Source organism: Octopus sinensis, linkage group LG22 (genome assembly GCF_006345805.1).
Source record: "Octopus sinensis linkage group LG22, ASM634580v1, whole genome shotgun sequence".
NCBI lineage: Eukaryota > Metazoa > Mollusca > Cephalopoda > Octopoda > Octopodidae > Octopus > Octopus sinensis.
Genome location: NC_043018.1, coordinates 4,668,130 through 4,691,369, shown reverse-complemented (window position 1 = coordinate 4,691,369; position 23,240 = coordinate 4,668,130). Strand labels below are relative to the sequence as shown.

At 40.8% G+C, this 23,240-nt stretch overlaps 2 protein-coding genes across 5 annotated transcripts in view; one reads left to right on the top strand and one right to left on the bottom strand.

Moving 5' to 3' along the window:
- The window catches only part of LOC115223245 (rab-like protein 6), a 64,153-nt gene extending 45,649 nt beyond the window's left edge, over positions 1 to 18,504 (bottom strand). For 2 of the 3 annotated variants that reach the window (XM_029793742.2, XM_029793743.2), the window contains exon 1: positions 17,452 to 18,503. In XM_029793742.2, the coding sequence (XP_029649602.1) occupies positions 17,452 to 17,572 (121 nt within the window). In that variant the 5' untranslated portion in view covers positions 17,573 to 18,503. Of the gene's footprint in view, positions 1 to 17,451 lie in introns of all 3 variants that reach the window. The other variant, XM_036512251.1, reaches the window with a different exon arrangement.
- A 117-nt stretch (positions 18,505 to 18,621) lies between these two features.
- The window catches only part of LOC115223306 (aspartate--tRNA ligase, mitochondrial-like), a 69,575-nt gene continuing 64,956 nt past the window's right edge, over positions 18,622 to 23,240 (top strand). For both annotated transcript variants that reach the window (XR_005003453.1, XM_029793817.2), the window contains exon 1: positions 18,622 to 19,040. Coding sequence is in view for 1 of the 2 variants with exons in the window: in XM_029793817.2 (XP_029649677.1) it covers positions 18,941 to 19,040 (100 nt within the window). In the remaining variant the exon portion in view is untranslated. The remainder of the gene's footprint in view (positions 19,041 to 23,240) is intronic.

Genomic DNA, 23,240 nt, shown 5'->3' with positions numbered 1-23,240 from the left:
TTGCAACAGAGTGGACTTTGCTAAACAGTACCAAGGTGATATTAGACTGGGTAACAGATTAGGGATTAATCCTTTAGCATTCAGATTACACTGTCAAATGTAATCCTTATTTATTCCCATTGTTTTAAAATAATCATGCATTATCTTGTAGCTTTAAAATTTCAATGATGTGATGTTTATTTTAAGAATGACTTTGGAGGCAAGGGGTGAGAATCTGGATCTGGTTAGTTTGAACATAAAACAGACAAAATATAGGGGCAGGGCATGACCACTGCAAATGTAAGGGCCACCTCATTTCTTTTTCTTATGATTTTAATAACTTCCTTTTCTTGGGTTATATTCTTGAATTTTCTACTCTACTGGATAAGAATGGATGACTTATGAAGATGACAATGAGAGGCAACCTTCTGCCTTCATTTCCTTACTTGGTGAGTTTTCAGGGTTTTTATTTTTGTAAATTTTGCTTGTAATAAAAATAGGTATGGCTGCATAGTTAAGAAGTTTCTTTGCAATTATTTGATTCCAAGTTCAATTCCAGCTGTTATCTTAAGTGTCATCTACCAAACTTTCAGGTCAACCCAAGCCTTGAGAATGAAACAGGGCAAACAGGCAGGCTAGAAGCCACCAGATCAATCATATTCCTTCTTGGATAGTAGACTTAATCTGCTGCCCAGTTAAATATCACCAAATGGCCCTTAGCAGAGTTCACCCACTGCAAGGTTTCAAACCAGGTCACCTCTCTCTTTCCTGCCAGTTTTGAAAACTCTGTAAAAAAGAGTTACAGGTGCTCCTCTTACTCTCCAATTAACTCATTAAATTGATTAGACATGAATACATGAAAAATTTTTTTATTTCTAAGAAATACTTTTGATGGTGATATTTCTGTTGTGAAGGCTTGTAGACAATTTCTTCATCCCAGTATAAATATTGATTTCAAATTTCGACACAAGGCCAGCAATTACGGGGAGGGGATAAGTTGATTACACCCCACCCCAGCATGTAACTGGTACTTATTTTATCAAGCATGAAGTCAGAATTTGAGCTCAGAACATAAAGACAGACAAAATACTGCTAAGCATTTTGCCTGGCCTGCTGACGATTCTGCCAGTTGGCCATCTTCATTCCAGTAACAATATTGTCACCAGACTTCTTGATTCTTGAAACCTTTCTCCTGATTCAAATGTGAGAAATATTAAAAATTTTCTCTTTATTTTTTTTTTTGTTCTCATCTTTATGTGAGACAAAATTTAAATTCTTTGTTGAAATCTTCAAAAACTATTGTTAGAAATAAATAGTTGACCATGTCTCTATATTTCTATAGTCAAAAGATGAGCTGCTCTGTGAATGAACATCTCTCTCTAGATTTATACATGAATATTCATTGTCGGAACATTTTCAGTCTTTGCTTTCTCTCTATTTACGTGTAGATAATATGGGTGTATATTTTGTAGATCTAACCCAAGCAGTGTGATTTGTTTATTTGCATGATTATCGCTCTCTCTCTCTCTCTCTATATATATATATATATATATATATATATATATATATATATTTCTTTACTACCCACAAGGGGCTAAACACAGAGGGGACAAACAAGGACAGACAAACGGATTAAGTCGATTGTATCGACCCCAGTGCATAACTGGTTCTTAATTTATCGACCCCGAAAGGATGAAAGGCAAAGTCGACCTTGGCGAAATTTGAACTCAGAATGTAACGGCAGACGAAATATCGCTAAACATTTCGCCCAGCGTGCTAACGTTTCTACCAGCTCGCCTTATATATATATATCATCATCATCATCATCATTTAACGTTCGCTTTCCATGCTAGCATAGGTTGGACGGTTCAACTGGGGTCTGGGGAGCCCGAAGGCTGCACCAGGCCAGTCAGATCTGGCAGTGTTTCTACAGCTGGATGCCCTTCCTAACGCCAACCACTCCGAGAGTGTAGTGGGTGATTTTATGTGCCACCGACACAGGTGCCAGACGAGGCTGGTGAACGGCCACGCTCGGATGGTGTTTTTATGTGCCACCGACACAGGTGCCAGACGAGGCTGGCAGACGGCCATGCTCGGATGGTGTTTTTATGTGCCACCGACACAGGTGCCAGATGAGGCTGGCGAACAGCCATGATCGGATGGTGTTTGTTACGTGCCCACAGCACGGAGGCCAGTCGATGCGGTACTGGCTACGGCCATGTTCGGATGGTTTTCTTGTGTGCCACCGGCACTGGTACCACAAAGATACAAATTCCATTGATGTTCACCTATTTTGATTTGTTTTGATTTTGATTTTCACTTGCCTCAACAGGTCTTCACAAGTGTCACAAGAAGGAAGGTATGCACAGGTGGACTGACTACGTCCCAGGTAGGGGCCACGGGTTATGGCCTGACTAGTCTTGCCGGGTCTTCGGATGGTGTTTTTATGTGCCACCGACACAGGTGCCAGATGAGGCTGGCGAACGGCTACGATCGAATGGTGTTTGTTATGTGCCCACAGCACGGGGGCCAGTCGATGCGGTACTGGCTACGGCCATGTTCGGATGGTTTTCTTGTGTGCCACCGGCACTGGTACCACAAAGATACAAATTCCATTGATGTTCATCTATTTTGATTTGTTTTGATTTTGATTTTCACTTGCCTCAACAGGTCTTCACAAGTGTCACAAGAAGGAAGGTATGCACAGGTGGACTGACTACGTCCCAGGTAGGGGCCACGGGTTATGGCCTGACTAGTCTTGCCGGGTCTTCGGATGGTGTTTTTATGTGCCACCGACACAGGTGCCAGATGAGGCTGGCGAACGGCTACGATCGAATGGTGTTTGTTATGTGCCCACAGCACGGAGGCCAGTCGATGCGGTACTGGCTACGGCCACGTTCGGATGGTTTTCTTGTGTGCCACCGGCACTGGTACCACAAAGATACAAATTCCATTGATGTTCATCTATTTTGATTTGTTTTGATTTTGATATATATATATATATATATATATATATATATATATATATATATATATATATACACATGTGCACACACACACACACACACACACACACACACGTACATATATTGTTGACATAAAAATTTATAAACTTCAAGAGACCGTGAAATATTTCTTTCTGTTTTTGGTGAGGAGGAACAGTGGATCTCAAAGCAATTAAGGTTATAAATAATGGTACGTGGAGATAATGATATGAGATAAGGATGGAAGGTATCAGGCTTTAATAGTTTTCTACCTGATAAAAAGCTCACACATGGCTGTTGCTGAAATATATTCAGCTATACATCAATTATAAAGATATATGAATATAAGCTCAGCAACTCAAAGCTGGTGTGTGCTGCAGAAACAAATGTTGTGATCTACTACAAAAGCCCGATATCCTTCATCCTTGCATCATATTATATACTAGCAGTATCACTCAGTGTTGCTTGGGTTTGTTTCGACCCTTTCGAATTGGAATTTTTGAAAAGTAAAAATTTTGCATTATGCAACTTGTTATTCCCTTCAAGTGAACATTTTTCCAATTGAAATACACCGTGATGATCAAAAATCCGGCCTGCTAAAATTTGGTTAAAGTGATTCAAATTGCAGACTCAACGCAAAATGGTTACATTTAATTCAAAGCGTTAAAAATGTTATGAAAACAATTGATATGTGTTCACAAAGTCCAAACGATTAATACGTAAAAACCCTCCAGGCTACATCCTGAAAATTAATTTCTTTGCCGAATTTCTACAATGTTTACGGCGATTCATTTTTATATCTTGATTTTTTATTTTTCATGCAATTTATGCATGCTTGCATGCGTGGTGAACACAGTTCACGTCAAACAGCTGACTGAGTAAAGTTCACTATTCAATGCATGGGATAAGGCCTAAACAAACACATTATCGATTTTTGCACTTGTGAGATGAATTTTGGAACAGAAATAGCACAGTTCAATTTTCATTCGCCTCAACTTTAAGTGAACCATTTTTGGTGGTTCTACGATTTGTTGGCTAGGAGGAGATGTACCGGGAAGTTAAACACACAGACACAAAAGTTGAGTTTTATATATATATATATATATATATATATATATATACATACGTGTGTGTGTGTTCTTGTTTTCACATTATGTGACAGTCGCAATTAGCACTGTTACTGTAAATCTTCCATGTCTAAAATTTACTCCCACTTTGCTCTGAGAAACAATCGTTCCTACCAAGTCCTCCTTTGTGGAAGTCCTTCAATCTGACCTGATTGTTTTCAGTGAAGAAAGCTGTCAAACTACTGTCAGTGAGATAGAAAATTTTGATGCATTTTATTACAATTTACTTTTAATATGAGTCAGTATATTTTTATTGAACCCACTCCACTCTCTCAATAATTACATTAGACTGTGACATGACAGTCTTGCTAATAGTCATTTCAAAGACAATAAAACTAAAGATTATAATTAAGGTAACAATAGCCATGAAAGCAATAGAAGCTACTTTAGCAACAGAAACTGTGAGAATAATTCTCAATTCTTTTCATACAAAATATTGTCTGTTTGTGAAGAGGTATTGTTCTGTGTGTGTTTGTGTGTACACATTAATTATAGACACTAAACACTTCTGTAATTAAAAGATATTTCATATAAAATGAAACAAAATACTTTATTTCTAAGATAATCAAGATAGAACAGCTTCTAAAAGGGTTAAAATACGGACCCTGATTCTAGGATAGAAATTCCTTGTTTTAAAGTTGTCTAAAATAAAATCTTCCATCAAAATTTCATGTTATCTTTCATCTGTTTAAATCATTACACTGTGACCATGCTGGGGCACTGCCTTGAAAAATTTTGGTTGATCAAACTGACCCCACTGCTTAGTTTTATTTTAAGCCTCGGACTTATCCTATTGGTCTCTTTTTGCCAAACCACTAAGTTCATCATCATCATCGTTTAACGTCCATTTACCATGCTAGCATTGGTTTGAACGATTTTGACTGAGGGCTGGCAACCAGATGGCTGCACCAGGCTCCAGTCTTGATGTGGCAGAGTTTCTACAGCTGGATGCCCTTCCTAATGCTAACCATTCTGAGAGTGTAGTGGGTGCTTTTTACATGTCACCTGCACAGGGGCCAGTCAGGCAGTACTGGCAATGACCGCGCTCAAATCTTTTTACACGTGCCACCAGCACAATGCCAGTGAAGTGACGTTGGTAACGATCACACTCGAATGGTGCCCTTTTACGTGCCACGGGTACGGAAGCCTGTTCGCTGCTCTGGCAACGATCACGCTAGGATGGTGTTCTGTCAACGATCACACACGTATGGTGCTCTTTGCACCCCGCTAGCTCGGATACCAGTCATCGAAATGATTTTGATTTCACTTGCCTCAACAGGTCTTCGCAAGCAAAGTTTAGTGACCAAAGAAGGAAAAGGTATGCATAAGCAGGCTGGTTATGCTCTCATCTGGCTTGCCGGGTCTTCTCGAGCACAGCATATTTCCAAAAGTCTTGGTCACTAGTCATTTCCTTGGTGAGGTCTAATGTGCTTCACCACTTCATCCCAGGTCTTCCTCTTCCACAGGGTCCTTCAACCGCTAGGGTGTGGCACTATTTCACACAGCTATCCACATTCATTCTCACCACATGACCATACCAGTGCAGTCATCTCTCTTGCACACCACATATAATGCTTCTTAGGTCCAACTTTTCTCTCAAGGTACTTACACTCTGTCGAGTATGAACACTGACATTACACATCCATCGGATCATACTGGCTTCATTCCTTGCGAGCTTATGCATATCCTCAGCAGTCACAGCCCATGTTTCACTGCCGTGTAGCATGGCTGTTCGTACACATGCATCATACAGTCTACTTTTTACTCTGAGTGAGAGGCCCTTTGTCACCACCAAAGGTAAGACCTCTCTGAACTTTGCCCAGGCTATTCTTATTCTAGCAGCTACACTTTCAGTGCACCCTCCTCCGCTACTGACTTGGTCACCTAGATAATGGAAGCTATCAACAACTTCTAGTTTTTCTCCCTGGAATATGGCGGAAGTTGGTCTCTGCGCATTTTCAGTGTTTATCGCTCCGGAGCATCTGCTACATACAAAAACTATCTTCCTAGTTAGCCTTCCTATTACTGCACCTCTTATGTGTCCATAGCTTACACTGGGTACACCTTATAGAGATTCTACCTACGCCTCTACTACAGACTGAGCAGGGCCATCTACCTGAAGGGATTTGTGGTTTGCCTGCCATCCTACTTATTAGGACTTTGGTTTTAGCTAGGTTGATTCTAAGGCCCTTCGATTCTAATCCTTGTTTCCACACTTGAAACTTCTCCTCCAGTTCTGATAGCGACTAAGCGATTAGAGGAAGGTCGTCAGCATAGAGGAGCTCCCAGGGGCATCCTGTCTTGAATTCCTCCGTTATTGCCTGGAGGACTGTGATAAATAGGAGGGGCTGAGGACTGAACCCTGGTGGACCCCAACCTCTACCTTGAATTCTTCAGTGTACTCGTTGCTAACCCTTACCTTACTTACAGCGTCCCTGTACATGGCTTGCACAGCTCTCACTAACCATTCATCTATCCCTAGTTTCCTCATTGACTACCAGATAAGGGATCGGGGGGCCCTGTCAAAGGCTTTCTCCATGTCAACGAAAGCCAGGTACAGGGGGCTTATCTTTGGCTAGGTATTTCTCCTGCAGCTGTCTTACCAGAAATATGGCATCAGTGGTGCTTTTCCCTGGCACGAAACCAAACTGCATCTCATCCAAGTTGACTCTCTCCCTAATCAGTTGGGCTATGACCCTCTCCGTAACCTTCATTACCTGATCCAACAGCTTGATACCTCTGTAATTATTTGTATCTAGGGTGTCACCTTTACCTTTGTAGCAGTTAACTATTATGCTGCTACACCAGTCATTGGCTATAGCCGATACTACCAGATATTTTGAGCATCTCTGCAGTAATTCCTGATGGGAATAAGTTATGGGGATATAAACACACCAACACCAGTTGTCAAGCACTGGTGAGAAACAAACAGACAAAAGCACACACACGTGTGTGTCTATACACATGGGTTGGACAAAATAATGGAAACATCTAGCATCATAATTTTGAAATATCTATAAAACCATCAAAAGCTTGTTTATTTTTATGTTTTTTGATTTATTATTAGTGTTGCTTAATATGTTTTGCTAAAATTGCTGTTTCTTTTCGGATATCATCAGAAAAAGGTAATTAAAATTCATTAAAATGACAGATCTATCAGACTTTCAAAGAGGTCTGATGTTGGTGCTCGTATGGCAGACGCTGGCATAATGAAAACTGCCGAAATGTTTGGTGTGTCAAGAAGTACTGCCTCAAAAGTAATGACAGCCTTTGAAAAAGAGGGAAAAACCTCCTCTTCAAAAAAAAACTCTGGAAGAAAGCCAAAACTTTCAGATAGGGACCATCGGACTCTTATGCGAATTGTTAGAAAGGATCACAAAAGTACAGCTCACAAAATTACTGCAGAGCTTAATGACCACCCCAAGAACCCAGTTTCCACAAAAACTGCCCACCAGGAGTTGCACAAAGCCAGATTTCACAAGAGGGCTGCAATCAGAAAACCACTACTTTCAAGAAAAAAATGTTGCAAAGCATTTAGAGTGGAATAAAAATCTACAGAAATGGTCCCTAGAGTAGAGGAAGAATGTTATTTTCTAGTATGAGTCATCTTTTACCTTACTTCCAACCACTGGCCGAGTATACCAGTGGAGACAGCCAAAAGAAGCACTTGACCCAGACTATCTTCTTCCAACTGTTAAACATGGAAGAGGATATGTGACGATCTTGGGGTGGGGCTGTATCTTGGAAATCTGCTGGTGCAATGATTTTCCTTCATGCAGAATTAAAAGTCAAAACTAAGCATTTTATCTGAGCAAATTCATCTTATGGTTGTGGAACTGTTTCCAGAGGGAAATGCAATCTTTCAGGATGATAATCCACCAATTCACACAGCTAAAGTTGTTACTGAATGGCACGAGGAACATTCTAGTGAAGTTGAACATCTTATCTGGCCACTGCAGTCCCCAGATCTCAATATTATTGAACCTTTATGGTGCATTTTAGAAAAACAGTTAAGAGTCGATATCCTCCACCTTCATCACTACAAGAACTGGAGACTGTTTTAGCTAAAGAATGGACAAAAATTTCTTTGGAAGTAATTCAAACTTTGTACAAGTCTATACCTCATAGAATTCAAGCTGTAATTACTGCCAAAGGTGGTCCTACCCCATATTAAAATAAATTTGTTTGAAATTTTAAGGTGTTTCCATTATTTTGTCCAATCCCTGTGTGTGTATGTATATATATATATATATATATATATATATTATATATATATATATACACACACACACACACACAACAGGCTTTTTTTCAGATTCTGCCAACCAAATCCACTCACAAAGCTTTGGTCAGCCTGAGGCTAGTGTAGAAGACACTTCCCTTAGGTGCCACCCAGTGGGACCGAATCTGGAACGATGTCATTGAGAAGCAAGTTTCTTAACTCACAGCCATGATTCCAAGTAACAGATTAATAACAACAGAGTTATTTTACTAACTGCAACAAAGCAGTCTGTCTCCACAGAAACATGGCAACAAAAGAGTTAACGGTCTTTGCTAGAATGCTGCACTACAAAAGCAGTCACAAATTTTTAACCCGGCATAGAAAACAAAATATATAAATATGATTCATAACTGAAAATAAATCACGTCAAGTTTAAAAATAATAAAATACATTATCAGAATGTTTTTTAAAAAAATGGTTTTGAACAGGTATTGACAAATTGTTTTTGCATTTGCAGGCTGCATGGTGTGTTAATGTGTGGACAGGGGGCCAGATTAATGCCACAGAAAACTTTGGAATGTGGGAGGCTAGAAAACCATTTTGGTTTATGCCAATTTTTAATCCAAGAATTCAGTTTAGTCACATGATCATGTGATATTGGTTTCAAATTTTGATACAAGGCCATCAAGTTTTGAGGAAGGGGAGAAGTCTATTCCATTGACCCCAGTGCATAACTGGTACTGATTTTATCAACCTTGAAAGGACGAAAGGCAAAGTCAGCGTTGGTGGCATTTGAACACAGAAGGTAAAGACAAATGAAATGCCAGTAAGCATTTCACCTGGTGTGCTAACGATTCTGTCAGCTCCCTGCCTTTGGATCACAGCACTGACCAGGCTATCAGATGCTGTTACACATTGCTGGTCACAATGCACCGTCACATTATCTTAGACTTCAAATGACACCCCCCTATTGGCTAAGCGATCAGACCAACGTTCCCTGCAGATCGAAAGGGAGACCGGTGCAAAGCGAAATGAAATGCTTTGCTCAAGAATACAATGCACTGCTCTATCTAGGAATTGAACTCATGATCAAGTAATTGTTAGTGCAACAGCCTAACCACTAGGTCATGCACCTTCACAGTTACAATATATTTCAATAAAAGCATTTTTTGAATCTACAAAAAAAGGACACAATGAATCTCTAAAATATCAGAATTAATAACACGATGCACTGAATGCAGATATGAGAAAGAGAAAAAATTATTTCCTTTTAATACAAACAAATGTTGGACCAATATGAAACGTGATGCTGTTTGTTGCTTGAAAGATCATCAATATTAGATGCCAAGCTTGGTGGTGCCAATATCAAGACATCATCTTGACAGGCCTCATACAAGGTGGGGGAAATCTCTATGATTTTCTGTTTGAAGCTGGTCTTCTCACAACTGTAACTGCCTTTCAAATGCTACAATATTGCAACATATCTCATGTTTCAGCTGTTGTTTTCCCACTAAAGTTGTAAGTTCAAAGTCATTGAAACAAGACGTAATGTCCACAACAAATGCCAATGTTCTAATCCAATTTCTATTGAGAAAATACAAAACAATCCACATTTCTGCTTTCAAGGAACATTACCTTCTCTTTCTGTGATGGAAATACTCTTTCCATTATTGACTCTCATCTTAGGCACCAAACATTGCAGAAATAGACCAGTCCCCCATTTTGTTTTTGTCTGTAACCAGTAAAAAACATGCTGAAACTGGTGAGGATTTGAACTATGAGACAGGATCATATCCACGATCGTAATAATAATATCCTTAACATTCTCTCTCATCTTTCCCCTCTCTACTGTATCCTCATCATTACTATTCTGATATGCTTCACCCAACTCATCCACCCCTCAACACTTGTTCTTCATTCATTAGTCACCCTCTCATCCATTCCTCATCTCTCACTCTCTCCTACTCTTATAACCTCAACCCACCCACACACCATGTTCTTCATCCCCCCACTCAACTCTTCTCGTCTTGTACATTGAAGGTCATCACCACTATTTTTATCAATTCCTTGGTCCATTCCAATCACCCCCACCCTCTCTTTTCTAAAAGTGAGTAACCATGTGGCCCCTCTTCAGCAAGAAACCTGGTCTGCTCTGGCCCATTTGTTCATATTTTTACATCTTCTCACCTCTTTGCATAACCCTTCCTCTCCCACCATCAAGGTTCATAGTTTTCTAAAATGCAAAGTAACCTCACAAGTATTGGCAGAATAAAAAAGCATTCAGTACACGGAAAGTCATTCAGCCATAGAAATCAAAGTAAGCAACAGAGCATAACGCAGTCCTTGCCACGCCACTGCCTCACTGCATTCTGTCAAACCATCTAACCCATGCCAACACGAAACAAGCACACTAAATGATGATCAGTCTCTAAAACTTAGCACATAAGGCACAAACATGGCTTTGTGATAAAAAGTTTGCTTCTCAACCACATGGTTCTGGGTTCAGCCCCGTTGCATGGTACCTTGAACAAGTGCCTTCTATAGACTCAAGCTGAATGAAGCCATGTCAAAGGATTTGGTGGATGGAAACTGAAAGAAGTCTGCTCTGTGTGTGTGTGTGCATATATATATATATATATATATATATATATATATATTTTACTGAGGTACACGGGGGCCATGGTATTGGCACCCGGAATGATGAGGGAACTAGGCTACTGGAGTTCTGTGATGCATGTAACCTTTTAATCTGCAACACTAACTTCAAGAAGCCAGACAGCCACCTGATAACCTATCAATCAGGGGACTCTGCTAGCCAGATTGATTTCATCCTTACCAGACAGCAGGACACAGGGTTGCTCTTAAATACAAAGACCCTCCCGGGGGTGAGGAATGTACCCCCCACCATAGGCTAGTCATTAGTGACTTTAGGCTCGAGGCCAGAAGGATATAAGAAAGCAGACCAATCCAAAAAAGAAGGATTTGGAAGCTAAAGAACCCTTCACATGGTCAGAGATTTAGAGACATCCTCATCAAGAAATTTGATGAAAGGGAGGAGGAGCTACAGACATCAGATATAGAAGGTAGCTGGAAATTCCTATGGGACAGCTTGCCGAGTGTCACAGACCAAGTCTGCGGATGGTGCAAAGTCCCTTCCAGACCTAAAGTTATGTCGTGGTGGAATAGTACGGTAGACAAAGCCATTAGAGCAAAGAAACAGGCCTGGAAAGCTTGGAGGGATGGGGGTAGCAGGGAACTGTGCCAGGTAGCCAAAAGGGAGGCTGGGCGGCAGGTATATATAGCCAAGGGCGAAGCAGAAAAGAAGAAGTTTGCCAATGTTCAGCGACGTGAGGACCAAAGAACTGAGGTATTTCGTATTGCTAGACAGTGTGTGAGAGAAAATAGTGATGTTACAGGAGAGAAATGTGTTCGCATGGATGATGGTGCACTTGCTTTCAATGTTTCTGAAAAGAAAGAGGCTTCGAGAAGTCATTATGAGAGACTGCTGAATGTGGAAAATGAATGGGAGGAGGAGAGCCTGCCAAATGTTGACCCAGTAGAGGGACCAGCTATCCAAATAGACAGCTCCCTGGTAGATAAAGCAATTAAGGGTATGAAGCCAGGAAAAGCCCCTGGCCCATCAAGAATCACTGCTGAGATGCTTAAAACATCTGGTGGTGTGGGCTATGGCCTAGTCACCCGCATTGTAAATCAGGTAGTTCATGATGGAGCCATACCCAATGACTGGCATAGCAGCACTATAGTCAACTGCTACAAGAGTAAGAGTGATGCTCTAGATAGAAATAACTACAGGGGTATTAAACTGCTGGATCAGGTGATGAAGGTCATGGAGAGGGTCATAGCCCAACTCATTAGGGAGAGAGTCTGCCTAGATGAGATGCAGTTTGGTTTTGTTAGTTAGTTAGTTAGTTAGTTAATTTGGCTCAAAAGCAAATAGCAAGGCCATGTAGGGGGACATGGAGTTAAGTACAGGGTGGTGTTCATGTAAAGAGTTCAGGCCACTTGAGGTCCAGGGAGGCTTTGAACAAAGCGGTCGTCGGCATCTTCACCATCTCGTCTGGCAGCTTGTTCCATGGATCCGCAAACCGGACGGAGTAAGCTCCTCTCCTTCGATTGAGATGAAATCATCGCAGGTAGAGCTTTTCGGAATGACCCCGCAGCCGATGCTCTGGAGCAGGAGTGAAGAACAGCTCTTTCGAGAGGTTACACTTTCCGCTTATGATGTTGTGGGCGAGAATGAGATCACCACGGCGGCGGCGTTTTTCAAGAGAATAAAGGTCGAGCATCCTCAGCCTTTCTTCGTAGGACAAATTTTTGAGACCATGAACCATGCGGGTAGCCAGCTTCTGGACTCTTTCGAGATGCTGTATGTCTTTGAGGAGGTAAGGAGAAGAGGCTTGAATCCCATACTCCAATATGGGTCTCACCAGCGTGACATAGAGTGGTAGGAATATGGCTGCTGTGAGCATTCCGAATGACCGTCGAATCAAGAACAGAATTCCGCGTGCTTTGTTGGCAGCATGGACGCACTGGGCCGAAGGCGAAAAGGAGGAATCCACCAAGATACCCAGGTCCTTTACTGGATCAGTCCTCTCCAGCAGCAGACGACCCGGCTCGAAATCAAGTTGAGTTGCAGGAGTAGAGCCGACAGGCAGATGACAGCACTTTGACACGTTCAGACACAGGTCCCAATCATTAGACCACTTCCAAATTTGGTGGAGGCATCGACGAAGATCCTCTATATTACCGCGAGGAGCGACCAGTTTGATATCGTCGGCAAATAGAAGGGTGTGTTGCGTGAGGTCGTCGGGCAAGTCATTTATGAAGACTAAGAACAACAAGGGCCCAAGCACTGAACCTTGAGGCACGCCACTGCTCGCACTGGAGACGTCGGACTGCGAACCATTAACTTGGACTTGGAAGGAGCGATCTGAGAGGAAGGCACCAACCCATCGTACAATATCCGGATGGAAACTATATGCTTGAAGCTTGACAAGTAATAGGCGGTGGTTTACCGAGTCAAAAGCTTTGGCAAAGTCCAATAAAACGATGTCAACAGCATCACTATCATCGAGGATGCGCGTCACCAATTCTTCCATTACTAGTAAGTTGGTCAAGCATGATCTCTTCGGCACGAAGCCGTGTTGGGAATCAGAGATAGAGGCTGTGTTTAGGAGGTAGAGCATCATACTTTTCTTAAGGATGGTTTCGAATATCTTGCTGATTATTGATGTAAGGGAAACCGGTCGGTAGTTAAGCGGGTCTTCGCGGCTCCCTTCCTTGAAAATTGGGCAGATTATCGCTGTTCTCCAGTCTGCAGGTATAACACCCATCGCCAATGACATCTTGAATAGTCGTGTTAAGGGCTCGCAGATGACCGGAGCCAACGCTTTGATAACCCGTGGGTGTATGCCGTCAGGGCCGTGACCCTTGTTGACATCGAGGCCTTGAATAACACGTTTGACTTCGTCCCGCGTGATGACCAATCGAAGCATTGGAGGTACCGATCTATCAAATGGAGGGGGTTCACGACCATCATCTTGTTTGAAAATAGTTGAAAAAGTCTCGGCAAATAATTGACTCTGTTGATAAGGGTCCTCAATCGATACGCCTGTTGAGTCTACCAACGTTGCAATCTGGTTGTTCAAGCGGGAATTCCGCTGGACATGGGCAAAGAAGGTTTTTGGATTGCTACTGGCATTTGCCGCGATTTTGTATTCATAACTGAAGCGTTCTTTCTTTTCAATTTTCACGGCTCGGTCTCGTTGAGTTTTGTACACCTCAAAAGCTGCAGTCGAATCCAGATTTTTGAATTCAGCCCAAGCAATATCTCTGAGTCGATGTTCTCGTTTAACCTTCTTCGTCACCCAGGGCTTGTGTTTCTTCTTCTTGGGAAGCCCAACGGGAACTGCCTGGTCAGTCAAACAGATTACATATGCTTTGAGGGATGACCAGAGTTCGTCAACTGAGGACAACGTCATCAGGGATCGCCAGTCCAGAAGCGCGGAAGCCTCGGTTAGAATTTCAAGATTAATTGTAGAGAAGACTCTACGTGGCAGCGAAGTAGTCGTGGGCGTAGAAAAAGTTGTGTGCATGACGAACTTCAGGACCGCATGATCACTCTTGGCAAGAGGGGCACACACAGATACGTCTGACACTGATCTTGGATAGCGGGAGAATACCAGATCTAGCACGGATGGCTGCTGCCCAGACCGATGCCTTGTCGGGTAGAAGCACTACTGATGCCATATTCCTGGTTCGACAACTTCAGGAGAAATACCTAGCCAAAGATAAACCCCTCTACTTAGCTTTTGTGGACTTGGAGAAAGCCTTTGACAGGGTCCCTCGATCCCTTATCTGGTGAGCAATGCAGAAACTGGAGATTGAGAAATGGTTAATAAGGGCTGTACAACAATGGGTTGAACAGCTCAATAGAAACTGGCAAGGCCAGGAAGGGCATTAGGTTCCATTGTCTGTTTTGGTTTCTATGGCTGGATGCCCTTCCTAATGCCAACCACGTTACAGAGTGTATTGGGTGCTTATTCGTGACACCAGCAGCACCAGCACCCACACCAATGCTCTTTCCATGACACCATGGTTTTAAAATCTCAATTCTGATGTGGTGGGCAGGTCTTCTTGAGTACAGCAATGCACCACATTTATCTATGTAATATATTGAAGTACAAGAGTGCTGATATATTTTAGACACTACATGTACAGTGGGCACACCTTTCATCAACTCTCAACTGGTGATCATGGTTTCAGCACCTTTTAACAATATTCGTTTCTGCAGTTGTGCCAGGCAATACTGATGCTACCAAGGAATAACTGGGTTGTTTTGGCCCACCCTCTTAAAACGTCTTCTTGATTATCATCTTATGCAGCTACCATGTCAAACTAATTGTAACTGTGACCACCCGAACCATGTAAAAATAATTTGGCTTTGCTATGCAGTGTTTGTCTCATTTTTCTCGTTGCATTCTGCTTTCACGTGTATCTGCCGTAACCATGACGAACCACTTTTCGCTTGCCTTTATGTTCAATGTTTTGCTGTCCATCTGAAATCTAATGCCAACCAGATCTTTCAACACAGTGGATCTTTCTATAAACCCATGGCAGCCCACCTCTATTTGAAGCAACAATTCCGTAAGGCCTCTCATTTCATACTGGTTTCCAAAGGCTTCGTTAATTGAACAATCAAAGAAATTTTTTGTCAAGACAGACCATGCAATAAAGTCAGAGTATTGCTTTTGTTATTGAAATATGGCTTGAGAACCAAAGCATTTCATTCAAATCAACCTGCACCATGAAGGTATCTGGGGATTGTCTTTTTGTTTATGCTCCTACATTCTCATTTCTGATCCTTCGTGTGGAAGTTAAAAGAGAACAACCTGACGTTCATTCTCATTGCATTATTACTGCTGCATCCCTAAGAAAACCCATGATTTGGTTCTGCTGCCAGTCTTACTCTGCAATAGATCACTAAAACAATCTGCTAGAACATAACCTTTACACCAATGACAACCAAAGGCTTCACTCCATCCCCAGCATTTATTGTTGGTTGAGATGGAAGTATATTCTACATTGTGCTTCGTAGAAATCCTAATTTGGCTAATTCCATTTCCCACAACTTTTGTGCTTGCTCTAGATGGATCCTATATTGTTCTTACACACTAGCATTCTGATTCTGCTGCTTTTGCCTCACCTGTCTCCCTTTTTTGATGCAAGAAATTTCGTTGATCCCAGTATCTTGGCCACCTTTATCATTCAGCTGAGAAAACAATTTGTCCTGTGTAATTCCATGCCTTCATCTCGTGTTACCTCCTTTCATTTCCAGAGTCTCCACAACCTCTGCAATTTTTCTCATACTCCATATGGTTCTAGTCAATACTATTGGTTTAGTCGCACGAACAGTGAAACCCATCAAATCCCATAGCATTGTGTGTCAGTGGGTTTTTGCTACCTTAAACTCTTCCGACAATGATGTTAAAGACAACTGGCATTTTACTGTAGCACATATACAGCTCAAGTCTTGTAAACTATGGTGGTAGATCAAACCACCCGCAACAATGAATTATATCCTCTTATAGACAGCAAATAATGTGGTTTACTTGTTTAAAACAAAGCGACATTGTTTCTGCTAATAAATTTGAACGAGTTCACCTGGAAGCATGTGTGGACAGGGAGAGCATCTCCTACATACTAATGGAATGGTCCTACTTCCGGTATTCATGTATACCAGAGTTTGGTTTGCACAGAAACGGAACTTTGGGGGCCACTCTTCATGATCCCTCAATGTTGCAGTGTGAAACGTGTAGAGTAGGGGGGGGGTCATTCACGGATAAGATATGCACAGTAAACCAATATTTGATTGCCTGTCCATCCATGTTTAGGAAAATACTTGTTCACCGTCCGCACGTTTGTCCCGTGTGCTCAGTTAATCAGAATATTTCCTTACAGTCAGCAATAAAACAACATGATTAAGGAAGGGAAACTGCAGCAGAAAACTAGGGCACTCGTTTGTTGCAACTTGTAAAATATAAACAAGACAAGAGAACTGTACACACACACATATATAAACGAAAAAAAATGTGTTGTAAATAAACAAAGGACAGGTAAAAAACATACAACGTATACTGAATGTATGTGTATTGTATATAAGCACAGCTTTATACACATAATCAGACTATCGCACTTGGGGTAAGTGTACACGTTCACTTGGTAATATGGAAAGAAACAAAATGTCCCTAAAACCATTAAATTTTGTGATTACAAAAATGGTTTTTAATCATTTGAATATTTATTTAGATCGCTGCGAATTGTGACGGTTTCAGTGTTAAAAGTTTAAGGACGGCTGGTAGAGGGGTAGAAATGGCTCGATAGATTGATTGGTATATAGAATATAGATCGATATTTGGATGGATAGATGAGAATATGTTTATTCTCTCATTCATTCATCCATCCGTCTAAATGTTTAGACAGAAAAAAGGGAAAACCTAGATCAGGAGTGAGTACTGAGTAAGCAGGCGTGTGTGTGTGTGTACACTAAACGAAATCAATTGAAAACAAGAACACAGAAGAAGGAAGAAGTGTAGGAACAATAAACACGACTACTTACTGTTATATTGAACTCCTTTTGCGAATTTCCGCTGAAGTTGGGCCCCCATGGGTTGGTGTCCAGGTGGAGTTGCTGGTTTGATTGGCTCATTGCCACCAAGAAGTTTCCGAAAAAGAGACATATTGGTCTGTGTGTGTGGAATATGGATATTTATTCAGAGGTTTCCTTTTTCTTCAATGATTTTTAAAACTATTTTGCAAACTTTCCTTTTACTTTTGAAATTCTTATACTGTGTTTCCTGCATTATCTATAACTGACCTTTCACAAAACCTCAGCAAATACTCGATATTGGCCTCATTTTGCGGTCGTCACTGGCTTCAAGCAAAGCACAATCACAGATTGCTTATAAATGTCCTTATCTGTCTTTTCTCCAATCTATTTCCGTTGTTTTCTGCGGCAATGTGTCGAGATAGAGCAACAGGGTAACTTGCCAACAGGTAGGAGAATCTCAAAGAAAACTCAGGCATAGAAACGTGTTGTTTTTTTCCTTCATGACCATTTATCCATTTCAAGTTGGAATTTCCGAGTATATTTTTCTTCTTCTTTTTGTTTATATGAAAAGGGGGGATGTCCCAATCGAACAGGTTTCTCCTTACATTGTTGTTGCTTCGATGAAAAGAAAACTAAATTTAGATGAAAAATTAAAGAGAGATAAGAGAAGAAATGTACGCGTTAAAGTATTTTATGAATCCAGACGCATTCCACTAAATTGGTGAAAGACTTGAATGTCAAGAGAGGAATAAGTTGAATCTGGGAATCAGAATCCAGGCTGGAATCGCCACCAAATCAATAAATTGACAAGTTTTCACAAATAAACCTGTTTCTCTCTTCTCACACACCGTCTCTCTCTTCCCTCTCTCTTTATTTACATCTCAGTTCAGCATATCATTGTACTAAAATTATATATGTATATATTTTTAAAAACATTATATCAAAATTGCTCAGAATTCTTGCTGTTGTTTATCTCATTCGTTCTGCGACAGTCAAAGACATTCTTCTCCAGTTTCCTCTGCCAAGCAAATACGATTTCGTCATCAGGTTGCATAAAAAAGCCTTAAATTAATGTTGCCGAAACGAAACTTTATTTGTTCCATCGCCAACCAGCTTCTAATTATCAAGCTATTATGAATTCGTCATCAGGTTACCAAAATAATTCTTGGTGAAACGAAACTTCATTCGTTCTGTCGCCAACCAAGACTTGGCAGCTTTTTTTCTATCAAGCAAATACCATTTCAGGTTGCATAAAGAAGCTTAAATTAATCTTGCCGAAACGAAACTTCATATTAACATACTTCGTGACATGAATAATTATGCCGATGACAGTATATATGGAATTAATTATATAACATAAACAAATCGATTATTACTTTTTTCTTTGATTATTAATGTTAATACAGAGTAGTTATCAGTGTGAAAAAAAATTTATTTTACTCAATCTCATTATGTTTTATTTGTAATTTTGTAATATAAAAGAAGAATTGCAGATAGGATGGCGGGATATGTGAAAAGCTCGCTAATTCAAAGTATGAAAAAATTTAATTTATTCGATTTTAAGAATGGATTAAACATCATCCGAAGACCGATGCTCCGTGAGTAATGAAATTAATTTATCATCTTCTGCTGGGAATCTTTAAATGAAATTATTTCTGTAAAAAGCAAACGAAAGTTATTTTCACCGGCGAATGTTAAATGCAAAAGTACAAGGTTAATTAATTTCAGTTCGCTTGTGAAGAATATTTTATTTCGGTTAATGCGATTATGAGTTAATTTATTTCGTGAAAATATTAACTTTCGAATTGTGATCTCAATTTTAATTGTTATTATTAATGTTTTAAAGAGGAATTTGTACATATAAATACATCGCCTCAATAAATGTTTCTATAAACTTCTTTAGTTTAGAAATTGCCTCATTGTAAATCATTATGGTCACTCTGTTGTAAATATAAACATATTTGAATTAACATAACCTCCACACACACATATTATGCCAAGGTTTTAAGCTTTGAAATCGTTGCACAAACTTTCCTCGTTGGGCATTTTCGACATAGCAGTAAGGGGAGGTCACTCTTAGCACTGCTCACAAAGTGACTCGTTTCAATTAATTGATCGCAGCAAGGTTAACGCCTTGCCTAACTATCCAACCAGGTGCATCAACTTTAGTCCCTGTTTCTCAACGTACTTCTGCTTTCCTCAAGGAAATTCTCTGAACGAAACGTCAGAACTCTGCTCTTCTCTCATCATGAACGTGTGTTGTTAAAAAAGTTGAAAAAAAAAAATTTTAATTTGATCACACTAGGCAATGCTCATCGTCTCCCCAGCTGTTGTGGATACGCTTGGGTTAATAAAAATATATTAAAAGAAAAGAAAGAACTCTCTCAGAGTGACAGTGCTTATCACCATTGTAGCTGTTTAGGATAACATACGTCATGAAAAACATTAAAAAAAAACCCCTTTCCTTTTCGTCTGTCTGAAAAAGGCGGTGTTTGTCACCTCTAGTTGTTATGGGGCCCAGGTATAAAGAGTTAGAAAGGAAGGTAGTAATGGAACCAAAGTATTTAGTTTAGTGTCTGGAAGTTGAGAGACCCATGCAGTATGATTAGTAAAACAAAGAGGACGTCCATTGGCAGACTTTTGGTGAAGCTTACCCCTCAAGTATACAACTTTTCTGAGAGGACGTATAAAATAATTATGCCTTAATTGTGCGGTATTTTTGTTTCTTGTTTTTTTTTTGTTTTGTTTTTTTGTTTTTTTAATAGCCAAAAAATAGAAAATTTGAAAACAACTTAAAAGAGCCATTAAACTCAACGATCGTGCTTCTGGGTACTTCGCTGACAGACAAATTCCACTTGGATAGGGCATCAGTATATTTGGCAAGTGGTGTTCCCAGAAGTTCCGGAATCTGTTCTTGACTACTCAATTAACAGAAACATTCTGAGTCAAGTAACTTTTCCCTTAAGACATCCATAAACGGTGTCAACATGTGAGAGCTGATTATCCTATACTTGATTCGTTCTTGGCCATTGTATGAACGGTGAATCCACTGCCTGATGATTTAGTCACAGCAAAAACGGTTGTACTCATGTTTTATTTTTTTGTCAGAGTTTCTAAAACTCTGAAGAAAAAGTTGAAAGAAACCATAACTACTGCACTATTGCAGCTGGAAGCTGTGCAGCAAGGTATTACATTGTCCTCGGGTTTGAGATCTGGTCTGAATACTTGCAACAAAATGCATTCTGCTAAAAGTACCTAAAGCAAGGTAGAAGTACTAGACCAAATGATTGATTAAATCTACCAACCAAGAACCAATACAGTCCATTCAATGCGCTTCTATGCAGTTTCTGTTAATCAATTTCACACACAGTTGCTGAGTAAACCCATGTCTGTGTTAAATGGTGCTGGCTGAATGTACCTTGTAAGATCGAATCTGAAATGACGTAATTGTAAAGGAAACTTTTTGACCACATAGCCATGCTTGCACTCATTTGAACTCTACCTATATGAACTGATCATGATCATCATTATCATCATCGTTTAACATCCACTTTCCATGCTGGCATGGGTTGGACGGTTTGACTGACAACTGGTAAGCTGAGGGGGCTGCATAAGGTTATAATCTGATTTGGCAATGTTTCTACAGCTGGATGCCCTTCCTAGCTCCAACCACTCTGAGAGTGTAGTGGGTGCATTTTACATGCCACCGGCATGGGACACATTGACATGTCACTGGCATCGACCACAGCTATTGGTCTCACTTGGCTTGATGGGTCAACACAAGCACAGTATATTGCCAAGGGTCTCAATCATCTGCCACTGCCACCATGAGACCCAACACTCGAATGGTGCTTTTTACATGCCACCAGCACAGGTGTCAGTCAGACAGCTCTGGCATTGGTCATGACTATGATTTCATTTGGTTTGACAGGCGTTCACACATGTACAGCATATCGCCCAACGATTGAAGGGTGCTTTTAAATGAGCCAGTTAAATGACACTGGCATCGGCCATGACTACGATCTCACTTGGCTTTCCAGGTCTTCTCAAGTACAGCATATCTCCAAAGGTCTCAGTCGCTTGTCATTGTCTCTGTGAGGTCCAACATTCAAAGATCATGCTTCACCACCTCATCTCATGTCTTTCAGGGTCTACCTCTTCCACAGATTCCCTCCACCATTAGAGTGTGATGTTTCTTCACACAGCTGTCCTCATCCATACACATCATGTGACCATATCAACGCAGTCATCTCACTTGCACACGGCATCTGATGCTTCTTTTGTCCAGCATCTCTCTCAGGATGCTTACACTCTGTCATGCATGCACACTGAGATTACACATCCAGCAGAGCACGCTAGCTTCAATTCTTACAAGCCGATACATGTTCTCAGCAGTCACAGCCCATGTTTCACTGCCGTGTATCATGGCTGTTCACACACGGGCATCATACAGTCTGCCTTTCACTCTAAGCAAATGGCTCTTTGTTACCAACAGAGGTAGGAGTTCTCCGATCTTTGCCCAGCCTATTATTCCTGCAGCAAGTCTCTCAGAGCATCCACCTCTTCTATTGACTTGGTCACCTAGGTAACGGAAGCTATTGACTACTTTTAGTTTTCCCCACTGGCATGTAATGGAATCTATTTTCTCTATGTTTTTGGTGTTTATCGTACCTGTGCACCTTCCACACAAAAAAACTATCTTCCCTGTTAACCTTCCTCTGATATTGCTGCACCTCTTATATGTCCATAGCTTATAGCGGGTACATCTTATGGAGTTTCTACGAACACCTTTACTACAGATGAAGCAGGGCCATCTACCTGAAGGGATTTGTGATTTGTCCACCTTCCTACCTACTAAGACTCTGGTTTTTGATAGATTAACTCTAAGACCCTTCGATTCTAGACCTTACTTCCACACCTGAAATTTCTTCTCTTGTTCTGGTAGTGATTCAGCTATAAGAACAAGGTCATCAGCAATGAGGAGCTCCCAGGGGCAGCTTGTCTTAAATTCCTCTGTTATTGCCTGGAGGATTATGCTAAACAAAAGGAGGCTGAGGACTGATCCTTGGTGGACCCCGGAATTCTTCGCTATACTCGTTGCCAACCCTCACCTTACTGACAGCCTCCCTGTACATGGCTTGTCAACCACTCATCTATTCCTAGTTTCCGCACTGACCACCAGATAAGGGATCAGGGGACCCTGTCAAAGGATTCTTCCATGTCAACAAAATCCAAGTACAGAGGTTTATCTTTGGTTAGGTATTTCTCCTGCAGTAGTCTTACCAGGAATATAGCATCAGTGGTGCTTCTCCCTGGCACAAATCCAAACTGCATCTCATCTAAACTAACTCTCTCCCTAATTAGTTGGGCTATGACCCTCTCCATGACTTTCATCACCTGATCCAACACTTTGATACCTCTGTAATTATTTCTATCTAAGGCATTTTCTTTACCTTCATAGCAGTTGTCTATGGTGGTGCTACACCAGTCATTGTAACTCGTTCGTGTATCACTTGGTTAACTATACGGGTGACTAGACCATAACCTACACTGCCAAATCTTTTAAGCATCTCAGCAGTGATTCCTGATGGGCCAGGGGTTTTTCCTGTCTCATATCCTTAATTTATCTACCAAGGAACTGTCAATTCGGATAGCTGGTTAGGGCAACATTTGGCAGACTCTCTTTCTCCCATTCATTCTCTTCATTTAGCAACCTTTCATAGTGGCATCTCCATGTCTCTTTTTTTGCAGCATCATTAAATGCAAGAGAGCCATCATCCATATAGACACATTTCTCT